General features: G+C 35.6%; 1 protein-coding gene across 14 annotated transcripts in view; it reads right to left on the reverse strand.

Annotated features, from left to right (window-relative positions):
• RALGAPA1 (Ral GTPase activating protein catalytic subunit alpha 1) overlaps positions 1–20368 on the reverse strand; it is a 132373-nt gene that overhangs the window by 94903 nt on the left and 17102 nt on the right. For all 14 annotated transcript variants that reach the window (XR_008508448.1, XR_008508447.1, XM_036384014.2 and 11 more), the window contains exons 8-16: positions 18983–19121; positions 12713–12921; positions 12117–12356; positions 9741–9929; positions 9123–9263; positions 6784–6932; positions 5407–5536; positions 4466–4703; positions 2104–2265 (exon numbers count right to left, since the gene is read on the reverse strand). Coding sequence is in view for 12 of the 14 variants with exons in the window: in XM_036384014.2 (XP_036239907.1) it covers positions 2104–2265; positions 4466–4703; positions 5407–5536; positions 6784–6932; positions 9123–9263; positions 9741–9929; positions 12117–12356; positions 12713–12921; positions 18983–19121 (1597 nt within the window). In the remaining 2 variants the exon portion in view is untranslated. The remainder of the gene's footprint in view (positions 1–2103; positions 2266–4465; positions 4704–5406; positions 5537–6783; positions 6933–9122; positions 9264–9740; positions 9930–12116; positions 12357–12712; positions 12922–18982; positions 19122–20368) is intronic.

Here is a 20368-nt window from a genome sequence, read left to right on the forward strand (position 1 = left end):
ATTCAACATGCACATCCCCCCTATTCAGATATTAAGAGTATATATTACTCACAATCAAAGGGAATGTAATACAAATCACATATCATGCAACATATTTAAGGTCTGACTCAATTCCAGACTTAGCCTGCAAACCTAATGATAAACTGGAGATCTGACCAGCAAAGTGTTCTAGATTTTCCTTATTGCGATCATTTTTTTATTATTTGACCCTGGATTTATGGCACAGATTAAGAAGCAGCTGAACAGCTCTCTTTGCAGACCAGAGAGGCAGTAACAAACAACTATTTTCAGGCAGTTAAGATACATGTAACATTTAGTAACATTTTCCTCATTAACATCTAAAAAAACTAAGGAGTTTGGGATTCTGGTTCCGGGAACTCTTTTTGGATTTATCATCTTTTAAAATCATTCTAGCAATGCTGGGATGCTTGTCCACAGTTGGTCTTCTGTAACATGAATAGAGTTGAAATTTTAACTGGTTGCAGTAATGCAAACTTGGCTTATTGATATCAAATATGTAAGATAATTGAAGGAAAGGAACAAAAACATGGAAGCTAAAGTGCAGTGAAACCAAAATCAGATTACTTTGCTGCTAATCAGGTCAATATACAGCTTGATTAGGAAAAATTCCAGTCATTTCAAGGCTAACATCATATAAATAGCCATCTTTCAAATTGTGGCAAAACAAAAGCATTAATAAATTGACCAAACAACATAACCTTCTGACAGAATATCTGAAATATTAACAATTTGTGAAGGAGAAATTTTAACATGAGCTTCATCTTGTTAAGACAATTAAGATTTAAAACAAAACCACCATTACACTTAATCACAGACTACAGAGAAGCAGAAATTACATTTTAAGTATCTGTGATCCATGAGGAAAACTAGGTGCTGTCAGCATGAGATACAGGAAAAGCTGTGTAGCATTTGAATGTGCAAAAATGACAGGAAATTGTGGAGTAGGGACTTCATTTTCTCTCATTTCTGTATGTCTTACAGCACAATTAATTCTCCCACATAAGAGCCTTAGGAGAGAAAAAAATTTAAAATGGAGAATTTTGAGGAATAGTCAAATAGAAACTTTGTCTAAATAACCTCTGTGACTTAAAGATGTTAACTTCAAAGATTTTTGGAAAAAGAAAGAAAATATTAATTTCTGAAAAGGTAGCACAATTATATATTCAACTGCTGATATACATCCCAAATTTTTAAAATTGTGTCAGAATGTACCTACTTCCAAGAAGTATCAATGAAGCAACCACACAATGACCAAAGCTACTACTACTGTAACGATAGCAAAAAAGTAAGAGATAGTCTTTAAGAGGTTCTTCTTTAAATACAAAATTAGAACCAGCTTAACTTTCCTTCAAGTAAGCAATAGCACTGAGATCACCAAGATGAGATAAGAGTAAAGAAATTTGTAGTCCAGTTCCTGTTAACATAGTCTAGGAAAATCATATGAACAAAATAAGTCTTCTTTTGAAGAGATCACCTAAAGCATTGTTCAGTATAACTCATTAATAACACAGCAAAGAGTATCTGCAAGTAATAAAATTCAGAAATAGGTGACTTCAGAAATGGAGAATTGCACACATCTTTCAATCTTTCATTACTGCAATATTCAGGTATAGTAAAAGACAGCACATTTAATAAACTATGCAGACTTATGAATATTTTTCCCCACTTTCCTTTGCATGGTTTGAAAATACTCAACCCATCTTGTGCAGTGTATGAAAACACACACTTAAGAAATCTTCTCTTACCCACCTATCAGCACCATAGCTCAAACAGCTCCAGCTTTTTTCTCCTTCATATACATAGTACTATTTTCCAATCCAGCTTAATGTGATCAAATTCATTAAGAATTAATATAGCAAATGCATTACTTTCATTTACAATAACTGTAATTCTAGTAAACACGATCCATTCAGCTACCCTCAAAGCACATAAAGCTGCATAATTTATGCTTTAACTAATGTGCAAATCATTCTAGATAGCACACCTTTGTGGAAAGAAGCTATCCACATTGCTACAGAAGTCAGCTATTAATTCCTTAGCCTTTCTCAAATGTCCCTTTCACCAGCTCTTACAGCCACTTACCAACAGTTTTCTGGCGCACGATGCTCCTTGCCTTTTCTGTTCCCGGAGAGCCGGTGGTCGTAGCACTGCGCTGCCGCATGGGTGCCTGGCCAGGCTGGTCACGGCTCCAGCCTCTGGAAAAGGACTTATCAACAGAAGACTTTGGGAATTCATGCCCAACTCCTGCAAAAGTAAAATTGCAAATCTACTCACTTCTATTCTGCTTTCACCAGATGATAGATGTGTTTGTTCAAAAAACTTTAAAGCTGGATGGAATAAATTAAGTTACCAAAGTAAGTATGAATTCAAAAGCTCAGCCAGCACTAACTCTGAGAGATAGTCAAACTTTTTCAGAAATGTTGGTGCTATTAAACTACTGTCATTTTCTTTTCTGAAAAAATAGGCTTACACAGGTTGTAGTCTGATACTACATGTAACTTTTCCTTTGCTGCTCCTATCAGATAAGATACACAAATTAATACATTTCAAAACATTAATACTGGGGGCACAGGTTTCCAAATAATTTTGCAACATTGAGGAACATGAAATAAGGATAACATAATTTTACACAAAATGCAAAAGCAAAAAAAAGATTGGATGATAGGCTCAGAGAACTTTGGAAATTGACAGAAAATCCTATAGTAAGATAAGGATGAAACAAATTCAGATTTGACATTTATATTGAAGTAAATAAAGCTCATATGAGGAGCTATCAAAAACAGCTAGATGTAAAAAAAAAAAAAAAAAGTGAAGCAAAGAATATTTGCAATGTATTTCCTTATCCAGATTGAGCTCATTAATAATCCAAACTGACACAATTACAATCATTAAAGGGGCATCTCTTTGGAAAAAGAGAGCTCTAGTCCAACATGTTCATTATTATTAGCAAACAAACAGGGGCAAAAAAATTTGGCATCATTTAATTCTAAAGCTGGACTTGACTCTGCAACTAACATTTAGCAATGGAGGCTTTCTCTGAAACTTTTGTCACTGAAGGTTAACATAAACTTTCCTCGTGTTGCTCAGATGATTCAAAACGCTTTTGAAAGTATATATTCAAATAACTGTACACATTCTTATCCTATGCTAGACTGGTCCTTTTTTGCTGTTTTGTTTTTTTTTGTTTTTTGTTTTGTTTTGGGGGGGGTGTTTGGTTTTGTTTTGGGGGTTCTGTTTGTTTGTTTTCTTGGCATTTGTTTTTGTTTGTTTTGTTTAAGCTGTGTATTTTTAGTACAAAAAAGAAGAAAGCTGTGTAGTACAGGAAAACAAAAAATGCATGGTCTGGAACGACCTCTCAAGGGCAACTACAGAGAGATGTATTTCTGCCCAGTTATCACAGAGCAGAAACCAAAACAAAATGCTGAATAATGACTCTGCTTAAGATGAGGCACAGAAGTATTCACAGAAGAAATATTTTTAGCAAAAAAAAGCTATAGTAACATCTTCTTTAAGAGAGGGAATCCACATAGGTTGCTTCTCACTGACAAACCTTAAGATAGCACTAGGAAACACCTTCCCGCAGGTTTGACTGAAGAGATAAAAAGCAGCCTAAAAATAACATGTTTTTACATCTTTGTTACACACCCTAAATATAATCCTGCCACTCACTATTAGATCACAATGCAGTTTTTAAAGGAGAACATTATCCACGTTTTACAAAAGTGGAAACGAAGCAGAAGGTCTGTCTTCAAACCAAGAAAACGACCCAGGTTTTGAAACTTTCAATCCAGACCTCTATCCAGGAGGACAAACATCCTGTCCCTTATCAATTCCACAACTGTGCCATTGTAAGCAGCCACTTCCTCTCCCCATATTATGTCTTACAGAGTATTTATGCATTTTTTAGGAATCAGTTTAAAAACGGGTACCACTCATGGATTATTAAGCTATACTTTCTCTTATGTAGCCCACAAGCTCTCATCGTGACCAAACCTGTCTTCACAAAGGGCTAGTGATCAATTAGTACCAAACAAAGCTATGTCACTTTACATTTCATCTTTTAACATTTCATGACCAATATTCCAATTGTGCTTGCAATGGCTGAGTTTTCACCAGCTGAATAGTGTTTGTTATTTTCAAGAAGTTATGACTGGGACTCAACTATTTAATTTCTTTGCTAAAAGGAGAAAGGCGTAACCCACTATGGTGTAACATTTTAGTTTAAATTCAATACACTTTTAAGAACTACATTCCATATGTGCCTATTTGCATAAATAACATGATCATGTTGTGGCAGTTCTAAAAAGCAGATTTTCCTTAAAGAAACAGGGTTATTTCAGGTGACAGAGATGCCTAATGAAGTATATAAAAAAAGTGAGACCACAATTATCCTGTGCCCAACACCAGCTCAAATTCAAATGACGTACATACAGTGTTGTCTTACCTTTGCCTTTGTGTTTTTTCTGCTTCTGCTCACTTAATTTATCCAGGGGCAGGTCACTGAGGTCCAGGCTATACAAGTTTCTAGCTAATACTTTAGTAAGTGTCTCCATTGTCAGTGACCACTCAGTGGCCAGCTCTTCCCAGTATGTCAGTGATGACATTACAGACAGCAAGTCATCCCAAAGTTCTCGAGAAATGTACACATTTAGATTTGCTTTGATCCAAGCTACTATAAGAGTCTAAAAGAACAGAGAAAAGTTGGATTGTGAGCATTAGCTGACAACATTCATATGTTACTATTTCAAAGAAAACTTCAAACTGCCACAGAAATTTCTGTGCAGTCCTGACATTCTTTTCCTCACCAATACATACAGACTTTTAATGAATTATCAAGTGTTAACACAGAGCTCTGACGTAGATATAGGAACAACTGGTTTGACCCATTATTTGTGTATTCTTTTTTGTTCTGCTAAAGTAACTGGAGACTCTATAGATCCTAGTCACTGAGACACACCACAACAGCACTTTGCAACTATCGACTTTGAAAATATTTGCTACAGCTTTCTGTAAGTAATTACAGAATTCTCTAGGAAATAAAAAGATCCATCAGTTAGGCATGGGTAACAGAAGATTTCCTGCTGACTTGAACTAATTTTGCTATGGCAGCAGACTAAAACCGCCCACACTGCCAGTTATCTTTGCCAGTTATTACAACTCAACAATTCTTGAATTTTACAGTACCTGAAATACTCTTGTCACAGTGTCATTAAAATATAAGACAGAAAGTAACAAATGTAACCAGCTCTTTGACCCACACTATTCACATTATCTGGGTAACATACCAGTGATAAAAGATGACAAACTAGCCAACAGTGGTTGCTGTATCCAATCTATTAATGAAAATTAGGCTAAATTAATTCAAGTGAATTTATGTTTACTTGCCTGGAAAAGAGGTCCTGCAAGTCTTCCAGCTAAAGTGGAGTTTTTTCTTCCTTGATACTGCAAGAAAGTTTGGGGTGGTATTTTCAGCACAGATTCAGTTACCCTGAGCAGCACAAGTAGCATCTGCTCCCTGCAAAACAGTATTAAACTTAAGAGTTACCATTTTGTTATACCTCTGTATATACATTATTTTTAAAAGTATTTAAAGGCATTTTTAAAAGTAATAATCAAGCCTTATTTGCTCAAACACATTCCAAAAATGTCATAATGATTACAAAGAGCCTAACTTGGTTATTGCAAAAGAAATTATTCTGATCTTTTTTTACACTTAAAAGTGAGGAATCCCTGTTGCACTGTAATATTTTCTTCCAAGTAATTCAACTGCTATCATCTTCAATGGCCTGAAATTAGAGGGAAAATTTTAACTGTATTTTCAATCTGAGCTTTTTCTTTTTCCAGTAATTACAGGTTTTGTAATTTTATATTATCATTAACATACTTCACCAATTATTTTGTGTGGCACAATCTTTGCCATTGTGATCTACAGTCACTTCTTTACACTGATGCGAAACTGGGAAGGAAAATACCAATCTAGTAGAATCTGTTTACTATTATCACTCCCAAATTTCCCAGTGGCCAGCTAAATTGGATCCTCAGAAGAGGAGACAAGCTTTACATGACACATAGTGCCAGCTTTACTTACCCAGAGTTCAGGACAGATTGAAGATAAAGTCAAGATAAAATTGAATAAATCAGACATTTGAAATCCCCTTGCTACTTCTTCCTTGCAATGGAGAATAGTGGCAATATAGTACCTGATCACAGACTACTATTTAAAGGAATGGGAAATAACAGAAATTCCTTTAAAGCAGGGTCTTTTATACCTGCTAGGCACTGTAAGAAGTGGAAAGGTGCGACACAGTTACACGGTACACAGACTCCTGTATACAATTACAGGTCAAGAACAACACACATCTGATTGTAATAATTATCCATGCCTGTCTGGGGCTTTTGTGTTTATTTTTAAATAAGGCTGTGAAGCTTCATATGTTTCAATATTTTAATGCTTTGATACATGGGCAAAATGCCCTGCAAAAAATCATCAGTAGCTCCTTAATATCAATCTGTATATCCCAGATTAGTCTTTTTGCACTGAGGTCTAAGCTGCCACAAATTAACCAGGAGCTTACTAGAAGCTTTAAGAAAGTAGATAACTTCCCCTGTGCCAAGTTGTCTGTGGTGTTCAAGTTTGTGTATTTACTGATTTAGAGGAACTGGTTCATATAACCAATACCACTCTACAGTGTTTATTACCAAGTAAATTTTCACATTTGTGCTGTGAACTAATAATCTAAGATAAAAGCATTAGCATTTTACCATGTCTTCTTGTCCATAGTCACTTGGACTACCATGTGGCGGTAGATATTGAGAACGCGTTTGCACATATCAGTGTGTTCATCCAGCAGAGCTTTAAATTCATTCGCAGGTTCAAGAAAAAATATATTTGAAGAATTTATTATAAAAACCTGTAAACAGAAAAGAGAGGGTGCTGTGATCCTGAAACACTTTGATGTTTTCAGCAATTCAGTTGGTAGAACCAGGAAGAAAAAAATCTATAACAGAAAATCTTTATAAGAAAAGGTTGCAGATGCACACAGAAGTGCATGTTTAAATATGTCACTTTGAAGTAATGATTAAGCAACAATGAGACTGATCTTTTCCCATTTTTTCTACAAAATTTATTTGTATATTTTTGTTCTCATAGATGATTCAACAAACTACTCATATGATTAGTTTAATATAATGGACAAAAATGTCCCAGTAAGAAGTGCACTGCACAGAAGTTCCACCTCTAAGCCAGGAACTGACTAGTACAATATATGGGAAACCAGTTGAAATAGTCCTGGTAGACTGTGTGTGCTTCAGCATGACACAGCCTGTATTATGTTCTGGGAAACTAAAGCATTCATCCCATTGGGATCAGTAAGGCTTACCAAAAGTAGGAAACTGAACATGTTCCTGAAAGTGACTGACTTCAGTGGGCAGTAAATTAGGGCCTTCAGAATTAAAATTATGAAAAAAAGTAGGCAGGGACACTGTAGGAGCTACAGAAGCAGTTACTGAAGTGTTACTATATTTTTATGTAAGTTTAGAAAGCACTCGAATCTCAGACCTAGATTTTTTATTTTTTTTTTACATGTACAGGAAGTCATTGGTACTTAAGCCATAACTTCCCTCTACTGAAAGCTTTGGATTTTTAATAATTAGAAACTATTAGTATGCACTTTTACATTCACTAGCCTTAACTAATGAACCTAACCTACTCTAAATGCCTAGAAATAAGTCTATGCAAGCATTAAATGGGAAAAAAACTCAAGACAGAAGTATTGGATTATTGATTTCACAGGGAAAATCAAATGTGGTTCCAGGTCAGGAAATCTCTCAAAATAAGACATGGTACTGGGTTAGAATGATGTCTTGACTCTGTTTCAGGCTAAAAAAAAAAATAAAGAGATATTTGGTAGTCAAAGGAACCTTTATCTAAAAAAACTTCAACATGGATAAACTTCAAGACATTGTCAGATGTGTAAGCCTTAGTAGTATATTGCAAACAGACACAGATACTTCGTATTTCTTTTCTCAGTAACACTTCATATTCTAAAATGTTGTTGAAAACAAAGATTATGAAGCTTAAATTATTTTAATGTATTTGAATTTAAAAGTGATTTCAATTACAGAGTTTATTTGTATGTACAACAGTGTACAGTAAAAAAGAAAACTATTCCTAAAATTATTCAAGCTGTAGTAAAAGTGAGTTTTACTTAGCATGGTCACACACAGTAGAAGTGAACACAGTAAAGTGGCAAGTGCACATTATTTTATTTTGTTCAGAATCAATTTTCTGCTGGATATAAGAATATTATGGAGGCTACAGTAATATACCCACCTATATGAATTTATGTGCATACACATATACATAAAATGCACATACTTTATAACCATAAGAGCATTTCAAAGACCCTCAAATTATACCCTCACAATTTTCCATAGCTTCATCTTCAGTGAAGCACTTTGCTAAACATTTGAAATTAACATGATTTCTACCCTGTCAAACTGCCTAGAAGCTATTAAAAAACTTATGTTAGGGCACAACTGCAACTTATGCTTTCCTTAATGATATCACCAGAAAGTTATGGTGCCTCAGTAAACTTTTCAAATGTGCTGTAAATTCAGAAAAAGATGAAAAAATATCCCTGTATACCTTATTAATAGGACTGGAAAACTACAGGACTGGATGTTTTGGCTTTTGTGACCAATAGCGTAAAAGCAAAAAGCCTCTAAATACTCTCATAAAAGCTTAATTATATTTATTTGAAGATGTTGCCGTAGCACGAGGATTATTTTTTCTCTAATACAATGCAGAGGAGAATGCATGTTCCAATGCAAAATAAAATTTTTTTAATTGGGTTACCCAGCACTGGTCTATACATTGTCCTACTTCAGGTCAATAAAGATATAGTGAACCAGTCTAACCTTTATCATCATACTTGTTGCATAGAAAATATTTTTAAAATTTAGAGATACTTTAGAGATGCATAGGATTCCCTGGCAGAAGTATTGCACTACATTCCACTCTTTATGTGCTGATAACAAGAATTTTGGGTAATTTCAGATAGATAATTTAGATAAAATTAAATACCAAGTCTGTTTCATACCTGCAATACTGACTGCACTCCAGCTCGTACATTTTGTTCTTCAGAATCAATTTCAGATGTTTTATGCAAAGCGTCTTCATAACAGCCATTTCTTGCCCAGTTTGAATTTCTAACTCCATGACTGGAGTTCATCCCTTTTTCCTGAAAAATATTTTTTCTTAAAATTCCACAGAGTTTTAGACAAGTATTTTGGCTTTGTATTAAAGGGAAAAAGATATAATAGGTACTAAATAATAAACAACAGCAGACAAATGCACCTGAGACACAACAATATTTCATGAGGCTTGGAGCAATTATCTTAAGTAACTGAATGAAGTAACTACTATTTTTGTCACCCTTTTATTTGTATAGAATTTTTACACAGTTGATAGCTGGCATACTGTATAATCCACATCTTGAAAACAGTTCATAAAATGATATGAAATTTTAAATTGAACTAAGCACATTAAAAGCTACAGATAATGGATAAAATTGGTAGCTCATCTATACAGTGTTTTACCATTGATTTTCCCCAATAAATGCTCTGACACCAAAGAAAACCACCAATAAACTGTCAAGGAAGCCATGTCTCTGTCTACTGGCAGATTAATGCACAAATATTAACCAATAATATTTTACCTCTTCTCTTTCTTTTCCTTTCTCTGAAGAATTATGGTCAACATTTTCATCACAATCTACAGCTGTGCACTGCATTATTTCTTCAGGTTCTTTCATAAATAAAGGTTTGTCTTCCTGTTGAATCCATTCTTGATATACCTTCACCACCTTCCTCATAGCAGCTGCTTCACATATCGGCAACAGAAATGCCTGCAAGTAGAAAAAGAAAGAAAAAAAACCCACTGTTACAATATTTGAAATAAGTTGGGCTCTATAATGTGTAAGTTCTAAGAGATAAAGGTGGAAAAAGCCACTGTTGGATCCCTGTATTCAAACTATTCAAACTATTACCAAACCTAAATGTCTGCTCACTTTCTTCATATGTAAACTGAAAACATGAAAAAACCCCCAGATTTAAACTTAAATTTAAAGCTTATCAAGAAGTACTTTGAAAGAGATTAAGAATCCATATGGGCGTATCTAGTTAGCACCTAGCCTGCTGAACCAAACACCCATCAAAATACGTAAAACGAATGAGCAGAAGTTTCTTTTCCAACATCTTCCATTCAGAGGATTTGGAAAAGTGGAATTAAACCAGCTCTAAATGACTGAGAAAAAATCAAGTGACACACAACACTGGTAGTCTTCTATCTTATTTTTAGCTAATTAAGATTTTACAAAACAATATCCTTAAAGTGAATTACTCCCTGAAAAGATTTCAGGATTATTGTTTCTAAAACTCATGCATTTGAGTTGGTGTGATGGCTGATCAGCGCTCTCTTCAGAAGGTTTTCTGTATTGGCTGTGCTGGTAACAACTAGTCATAGACCAGAAACTTTTAACATTAGTCAGATTTTAACTAACTACAAATACACTTACCAAAGACCATGATGCCCTCATTATAAATTCAGGAGAACAGATAAACTACACTAACACCCAGTTTTACAGGGTCTGAGCTGTGACTGATGAAAACCAGTTGCCCATATCTTTAAGGAGGGCCCACTTAACACAGGTAGTATGTTCACTCTGGAAACAGAGATTTCATACCATCATCACACTAAAAAGAATTCAGCTGTGTGTTACAGGATTAAACTGACAAGTACAGTCATATACTTCCTCATCAAGTCTAACATTCTCCTGCAAGTCCATACACATTTTTTGTACCCTCAAGTCTAAAATGCATAAAACTTGTTCTATACAGACAATCTTTCCACCACTCAGTACCACCGAAACCTCCTCTTGATAGGAATAACTTTGTCCTCATGTTTTAGAAACATTACAAACATCTTGTGTATTAGAAATTAATTTACACTGAAAACTCCTGGCTAAATAATGATGTAAATAAGATTTCATAATTGCACATGAAATACAAATAATCTACATAAACTCACAGATTGACTTTTGAAAAGAATGAAGAAAATTGTCTTTGCTTCTTTTAACTGTGGGGACAGTGAAAAGTAGACCATTGATAATTTATATTCTACATTCAATGCCTCAGACTCTGTAAACCCTTGACTGTCAGCTGAATTTGGAAAACTCTGCTATGTCCTTCAGTAATGTGTCCAAGCTCTTGACTACAAGGGATGTGGATAAGCTTCTGACATTTACTTGCCTCATTCAAAAATATTTACTTCATCCAGATAAACAAGTTTTAAAATGTTCAGCTTTCTGCTGTTTAAAGCAATTAGTGTTGTGCATTTAACTTGAAACTTAGTATATCTTTCTTTACTATTATTCAGAAATCTGTTTGTCTTTTGATCTATAGCATGGGCCATAAAGAAAGTTTATCTTATTCTATTCTCCCACACTGAACTCTTAAGTTACTATTAATAAAGACTCCATATTCTGGCATATGTTCTCAGTTTAAATTTGTTTTAATAGTTTCCAGTAGAGAAATACTATTCTGAGTATGCTCAGCTAACATTTCTGGTTCCAGTGAAGTCAGAAACAGTCAAGCTGCTACCTTTTATAGCCATCTGTCCTACTCTTCTGATGAACACTATCAAGGTAAGGACATTCATATGCTCCTAGAACAGCTCTGTAACAGCTGCAGACTCCCACAGGAGGCTTATGTTAATGTGGTTGGCGGTGAGTTTTAATACCTACAGTGTTGATGTATGAAAAGATTAAACATTCTTGTCTAAGGGGAACTGTGAAGTCCAAGTTAAATGTTGCTAAACTGGTTGTTAAAGATATAAAATTAGAAAAATTAGGAACTAGGGGTATTCTACAGAGAAAGTATTTCAGAATGTTGGCTTTTTGATTTTTGAAGGCAGGATGACGGAAAAAACCTGTAACTTGTTCTGCTTAACAAGTGCTCTTGAAAGAAAACCATGACATTATAAAAATATGCAATATAATAATCAAGATTCTTGCATTCTAAAGTGAGTTTTTTACCTGTCGAAAAATCTCAGTTAGAAAATTAACATTGTTTCTTTTAGAAGAGAAGACTTTCCGGACAATTTCAATATCAGTTAAATGCTCTTCATCAATACTGCAGAGGCTGGAAGAACTTGGTTCTCTCTCTGTTAGAGTACTTGTATTAGAATGAGATTGTTCTGGTTCTGCATTTCTATCCTGCTTATCAGTACTGTCATTTTTGCTGTCCTCCCTTGAAGCCATGCTAGCAGCTGCTCTCTGAAAAAAAAAATTAAAATATTCCATAGTTCATTTTTAGTACAGCAATAAATCAATACAATTTAAGTATAATTTAAACAGCACAAAGAATTAAAGAAAAACAAACAAACAAAAGGATTTACTGCATTTTAAGGCTTCTAATGTCCAGCTGATTAAAAACAAATCACAAAATTTGAAAAAAGAAAGCAGCATTGCAGGTACTTTCAAATGGAATTAATAAACATAGAATTTGTTTAAAAATTACTTTTTTTTTTAACTTTTCATTAGTCGTAATTATTGGAGGAGAGCATACTGCTGACATAACAATTAAACCAAAAAACATGAAAACAAATATAGTTTTGTGTATTTGGTTTTACCTGAATATTCTTTGGCACATTTTCACCTTCCATCCCAGGAATATGAGGCCCTGTATGAGGTTTTGGCTCAAGCCAGAAAGACACCAACCATCGAATGACAATAACACGAGCCTTAATGAAAGGTTCCTTTGTGCAATAGATTGCCTCATTGGTTTCAGCATCTTTCTTAACTATTACGTAGTGTGGCTTTGGTCTCATTTGTGGTATATCTGTATGAAAATAAAACATCTTAAAAATATATGCAGAGAAAAAGATCTGCATAAGAAAGAAATCCTAGAACCATAACCAATACACATGAACTTTCAGAGGTGCGGTTTTGTTGCATTCACTGTTGTGCCACTCATTCCAAGATGCACTGGAATGGATGCAACAGAGAAAATGTCAAGAACATGTAAGACATCAAAATGTAAGACATTAAAGCACTTGAATTTTCTCCTGAAGGGAGACAACACTGCTGGTCCAAAAGCCAGAAACTTATTTCTGCTATGCGGAACCCTTAATTTTTTATCTGAAAGTGATTTCTATAGCCTTACATTTTTTCTTACATTTTTTTCTATATAAGTAAACACATTTCATTATCTTCATGTTCTTTCAAACTACATTATACTCAATATTTAAACATAAACTTCAGCAAACTCACTACTTCAAATTATCACTGAAAACTATGAAGTTCCAAGTAGCAAAATAACTGTCAACTAGACTATGACTTATACAAGAAAATTATTTTCATATAAAACTAATATATTGACAAATCTAATCGTGACTACAGTGGGAGATATATAATTCCAAAATGCAAATGCAATAAACACAGCCTCTTCTGGCCCTGCAAAAGGATAAAGATGAATAGAACAGAGAAATCCTGCTGCAAAGCCACATGAGCTTTACAGCTTCACCTAGGGCCCCATTTGCACTGGCTAATTTTGCTGGACTTTACTGCCAGACCACTGGCATGTACATTTTCCTATGATTTAGCTGCAAGATGACTCTGAGGCAATAGCTTCTATACTGGCTTGTAGGAATGTAATGAAGGATGCTTAGGGGGACATCAGCTGGCAGGAACTGTGATAGAACTGACAACTCCATTTTCATCATCCCATGATGGTTCAGAACTGTTTAGCCTTTCTGGTTCTCTATTGCGCTAGAATCATCAGTACTCCTGAATCTGCTTCAGAGAAAACATGACAGTACTTAATGTGGATGGAATGAACATATGTGGTAAAAGCACTACAAACATGGGGGAACACACGGATAGCATTTTTTAATTGTGCATTTTTCTGTGACTTAACACTGCAAAATGGCTGTTCTGGGTTTTACAGCCCAAGATATGGTGCAGAATAGTTCTGCATTACCATCATCAACCTGAAGCAGCAATGATACTTTCATGTGCAAATGACATTTCTCTGAAAGTGGTATGCCAACCCACCATAGTCCTAGTCCTACAGGGGCAAATATGAGATACACTCCAATACAAAAAGACAAACATTTGTGTGAGGACTGATTATAATATGTGCTGTCAGGACACCCTGATGCTAGTGTTTCAGTACCATGATCTCTATCTAGTGACAGTAAAAAAACCCCCAGGAAACTCTAAAACAAATAAAAATCCAAACAAACAAACAAAAAAAACCAAAAACAAACAAACAAACAAACAAACAAACAAAAAAACCACCAAAACCTAGCAAAAAGATGGAAGCATGGAAAAATCATGGTCCTATCCATATACAGATTGAACAGAATGGTTATGTCAGCACTGCCTTAACTCTTCTGTAGCCTGCAGTACATAAACAAAGGGAGAAGTTTTCCATGGTTTTACAGGCCAACCAGAAAGCAGTTAAAGGATACTTATGCTGAGTCAAAGAAGAATTTAAAAAGTTACACTGAACAATACAAAGGTATTGCCTGACTGTATCTTCCTAAAGCAAAGTCAAGAGACATTTTAAAGGATCCTGTGTAACTTTGCCAGTTTATAATGTTAGAATCCAAGAGGGACAAATCTGGACAGCAGTGAAGAAATAATCAACTGTTGTCTAAGCAATTATATTATGACTGCCTTTTTAAGGCATCTAAAGTGCAACCAGTGTGTCTGCCAGACTGCAGATTTCCGTTACTATTAGATTTCCCTGTTACTATTACAAATACACAAGATCCAGCACCGGCACTGAGGATATCCACACTGGTCTATCTCAGTGGCATTTCAAAAGCCACATACATAAGCAGTGATAGACCCATCATGATGCTGCTAAACTGAGGAATGTTTCCTGTAAGAACTTCAAAACTATATCCACACTTTTCAGTGAAAGCATTATTTTTAAAGGAAAAAACCCATGATTCCTGCGTACCACGTACCTAAGTACATAACAAACACACAGAATACTCTTTGACAAGTTTACAAATGGTTTATTTACTGCAAATAATAAAACTCCAGTACATTGTTTTCATTCTGTGGAAAGCAGCAGGTAAGTAAGAAAATTAAAAATTAAGGTATCTTAAACAAGCATGTGTAACAGTACAATCTGTGAAAAATGAAGTAAATGCCTGGTAGCACAGCATTTAAAGATGGAAAAGTCAGTTCTCTCTGGTATCTACTAGCATTCAGCAGAGCACAAAGGCTGCAGTACTAGCAGTATTTTCAGAAGGACTAAACATGCAGTAAACATGTTTTTGCAGCACTCTGTCTCCTCCTTGTTTGATGATAGCCTCTCAGAACATCCTCTTTCTTTAATGTGTTTCAACAGCATTATGTGCTGCAGCTGCTTCTCAAATGTATCCTCCTTCCAGCTCTTCCTGTATTTTCAAATTCTGTCCATCTTGGAAGAAGGTATCAATGCTTCAGATGAGAACACAGACATAAAACCAAAGCAAAAGAGAGCTTGTTAGAGGGACTCAAACAGCACAAGAGTAAATATTCCCTTCCCCCAACTTTCCATTTTTTCTTTCTATTGTGTTTTGGGCTTTCCCCACCCCCTACCCTTCCCCCTCTGGGAACCTGATGTGAGCTGATGACAAAAAGAAAAAGAAGCTGAAGGTGGTGGAAGACATACACAGGGTAGAAAGTGAACAGGCTAGCAAAAACACACTGCACACCTGTAAGCTTTGACCATGCCTAATTTTTAAGACAATAAAGGGTTCATAAGGAATGAAGAGCTAAAGATAACTGTAGAACAGCCCACATTAGTGTCTCCCTGTAAATGAAGGAACCCATCTAAATGGCTTGGAAATGGCACAGAAAGGCACATAACTATGAAAAAAGAAGAATATTACTGGAATATTACTGGAATATTACTGCCATATCTGTAGCTCTTACTGAACAATTTCTAACTCAATCTCAACAGATATTTAACAAAGACTTTACAAACAAAATAAACACTAAGGCGAAAAAAAACCCCAAATCAAAACATAAAAAAGAAAAAAAAAAAAACCTCTCTAAACAAAACCAAACCAAACTAAAAAAAACCCCAACCCTCCTCAAAAAACAATCTCACGGGCTTTTCTAATGCTGTATTCCTCTTCTAAGTCTGTAATACTAAAGAATTTGAAGGAGCCACAATACTTAGCCTTCTTGTAACTGTAATGCTTGGTGCTTGGTGCTGTAGGCAACATACTTATCGGGAAAGAAATCTCAGTCCGGCATACTGTCTCCAGTAAAGCCCTGTATCAATGCTGGCTTACTGAAACTACTGTTCTGATTTGTACCTCATCACTTCTTCTAAATTAAACATTACACCAGTAGCATGAGAACTGTTCTTAGTAGCAGGCTCAGTGCCCAAATTTGCCCTACCTTCTGCCTCAAGGCTGTAAATTAAGCACAAGCACAGGATAATTTTCAAATAGGTTGGGAAGATGCATGCCAGAGAAGAACATCTTCGAGGAGAAAAAATTATTCAACTTACCAATGCTTATGTTGTTTTCATCACTGTATTGTTCCAAAAATCCTCATTATAGTTGCTCACTGTGCACACTCTAAGGCACTCACAGTAATTCTTGGGATCTGTGCACATTTCTTCTGGTTTCCCATTGTCCTCTTCTTTACTAAGGCCTTGGAAGTTTCTTGATTACCATTCACAGAAAAACAGAGGACTATAGTAACACTTCTATGGAAGACTCAATCAAGATCTTCACAGAAAGAGAAAAATAGCATTTCCATATTTCTTGTTCTGGAGCATCAAGCAACAGTAGGTTTGCTTTCTCAGCACTGCTTACTGTCCCTCTTGTAGCTATTTTATCACTCAACCTCTTCAGCATCTGCACAATAACTCTTATTCTACTGTTACTTATGGCTGTATTTATAGTGGTTCTTCTCCTGTAGATGAGAAAGCCCAGTGTTTGTCTTTCCCAAGAGAATATGGCTTTGACACAACCATCTCTCAAATCTAAATAAATGTACATGGACCAGAAGAAGCTAAGATCTTTTCAACGAACTTCCCTGACAGCCTAATTTTAGAATATGGAATAGATCACTACTCTGGAGAATCCTTCTGAGATGCTGCATCAACAGAGAAGAGGAATGGTGATGTGACTGTATGACTCAAGTGATGAAATGGTAACTTAAAGCCTGTGTACAAGGTATTGCTTTGCAAAGAGGAGTTTGAACTCTGTTGGCCTACAATCAACATATGCATGGGTGCATGCAAACCTGAGAGAACAAGATCAAGATTTGCAAACAAGATTCTGCTCTAAAATGGGCTAAAAACTCTGAGTAAAACTCAGGTTTGCTTAGAAAACACTGAACATTCCACTCTCTATATGGAAAGATACATTCTAGCACCATCAGCTTTGAAGACTGTGCTAAACCCTAACTTCGTTTTCCTATTGCAAGCTCTTGATAAAATGCAGTCCGCACAAAAACCTAACTTTGCCCTGTCAAAAATGTGAACAAGCACTGTATAATCCAAACACTGTGATTCTGTACAGATAAAACCAACACACCCAAAGAATAGCACACTAACACCTTTTATTTTGGCAGCAGTAGTTTCTCTTCAGAGCACAACTGAGACCAGCAATGGTTACATTAGAGAAAGGTTTTACAAGAACATTTAATTTACCTCATTCAGGTTAACAGACCAAGATTGACTCTAATGAAAGGGTCAGAGGCTTCCACAAACAAAGAACTGAAAATCATCAACAGGAATCTTAACACGTTCTTTCATGACAAATACATTTGGAGAATGCCCTTCATGGGCAACATGACTCAAGCCAAAAACTGCTTTGCTATATTGTCTTGTTAGAGTTAGAAAGCACAATCACCTTTCTCAAACATTGCTAAGGCCACAGAAGGGAGGACTTTGTGACAGGAAGGTGCTAATTCCAGGCCTGACAGAGGCAAGATCTGGTTGGCACATCCTGGTTATCACACTCCCTCTGTGACAGACTGTGACAAGAATCACCTGCTTATATGCATATCACCAGTCAAAGAAGTATCATCCCAAGTTATGGGAAGGTGGCATCTGTGGCCACCAACGGCCACCAAAGTTCCCCCAAATACACCTCTGTGGACACCTGGAACCTGGACTTCATAAAGGCAGAACTGCTTTCCAAGTGTTAGGACCTAGGTGGAGGTTAACAAAGCTTAGGAAGAATGATGTATTACTGATAGTGGATACAAAGAATGCAGAATTTAGGAGCCATAAGAACATTTGGCAGAAGATATGGAAGAAATTATTAGAACAATCTCAGCAATTCCGATGAAATCAGTTCCAGCTGGGTAAAAGGTAATTCCACAGGGGTATCACCAACCTAAGAAACCCACCATCCCAAAAGAAGAGAAAGACTGAACAAGCAGACTAATTAGCATAAGATGCATTGAACCAATAGAAGATGGAATACCAATTAATAAGAGAACTGTATCACTTGCTGCCAATTAGCAATAATTCCTTTGTTTCTAAAATGTATAAATACTGAAAAGATTTGATTGTAAGCAGCATACCTTGTGGAGGCAGCACCGCTTTCAGCACAGAACTTACTAACAGATGAACAAACCAGGACCTACGCCCCAACACCAAGCCCAGGGTGAAGAAGGCCCAAGAAGACACCACTGGATCCATGGGTGGTGACCAGCTTCTGCTTCCACACTTTCTCCCTGCTTTTCCCTCTCTCCCTCTCCCTCTGTCTTTTCTTTCCCCATGAAGTCAATGTTACAAAATAAAGTCAGTACTGTTGAACCAGCATTTGGTCTTGTCACCTTAATTTGGGCAGAGGCATCTCTCACTAATCAGATCATAACATCACTATTAGATAAAATGTAAAGATTTTATCAGCTGTGTTAACACTTACCAAGTATAGGGTTATACAAGCTGGTCTCCTTACAGATGTTTGGGAAAATAGAAGGTAAGTAGTATTTCTTAAAATTTGCGAATAAAAATGAAAATCCCTTTTCCTGGTTTTCCTTGTTCTTCCATTCTAAACTCTTAACCTTAAAACAAGAATTTTGACAAAGTAAATATCTACAAGTAAAAGAAACAGGTAACTCATGAAATGTCCTCTTTTTAAGTTATTTCTCTGAAACAAAATCATATATATTTTAATAAACAGTTTTAAAAAGATGAAACAGAAACTAGCTGGGAAATGTCAACGAAACAAAGACCGTTCTCTTCCAAAATATTGGTTTAAAATGAACTTGAACACATAAAATACTGAAACCAACAGAAATACACTTGCTTTTGCAGTCATCTTGCCAAAGCAGGGAACATGCCCAAATTGACTGTTTTTAATGAAACTGTTTTTATATTTCAAAATGTTTAATAAAAAAGAATACCCATGCCATTCAAAAGATTTCTTTGACAAATTCTTTTAAAACATTTTGACTAACACGTGTCCATATAGTCATTATAATAGGTACTTGGATTCATTTGTCTAATTGGCAACATCAAACAAACAAATTTTTCAACCACAAGCAGCAGAAGATACAACTTTGAAGTTGAGTTACACAAATGTACTTGGATCGTGAGTGCTAAGCATTCCCCTCTATGAAATGTTTTCCTACATGGTAAGTAGTACCAAGCATGGTACCTGCTCCTCAAGAAATACAATATGCAGTTTCCATCTTTGTTCCTGAGAATCCATCTGCCTGCAGAGCTAGGTAATCTACCAAGTCTATCATAAATAATATAAAGGAAGACTTAATTTTCTTTTTTTTTTCCTTTCTCCTCTACTTCTCCATTTTTTACTCAAAGGCCACAGTTCTATTATGATCTGTTTTCAGGGCAACAGGTGTCTAGAGTGGAATATATATGCACATATTTCACCCCCAATATAACTCAACATATTAGCTGATATATATGTAACTTAGTGACACAAAGTCCTTTATCATAACTTAGTATCAAAGAACCTTGCAATTATCAGTGGCCTCTAAAGGGACTTCAGAGAACTACTTCAGCGCTCACATAGTAAATAAGCTCTATGACACCTGTCTCAATGACCTATTGGAATTTAGAAATAATACTACCAATTTATCACAGAAAAGGCAGCTGTCTTCAAAAATATAAGGGCTATTTTTCCTCAAAGTAAATAGCCAGCATTAAGCTTAACCTACAGATCACAAGTATGAAGATCTCTATTCAAAGTGGGAGATGCTGGAAGCAATAAAATGAGGCTGGAAATTATTCCAGCATGGCAAGCGCTCAGAGAAAGATGGATAAAGGGAAGCCATGAAATATGGCT

The sequence above is a fragment of the Molothrus ater genome, chromosome 6 (genome assembly GCF_012460135.2).
Source record: "Molothrus ater isolate BHLD 08-10-18 breed brown headed cowbird chromosome 6, BPBGC_Mater_1.1, whole genome shotgun sequence".
Classification (NCBI taxonomy): Eukaryota; Metazoa; Chordata; class Aves; order Passeriformes; family Icteridae; genus Molothrus; species Molothrus ater.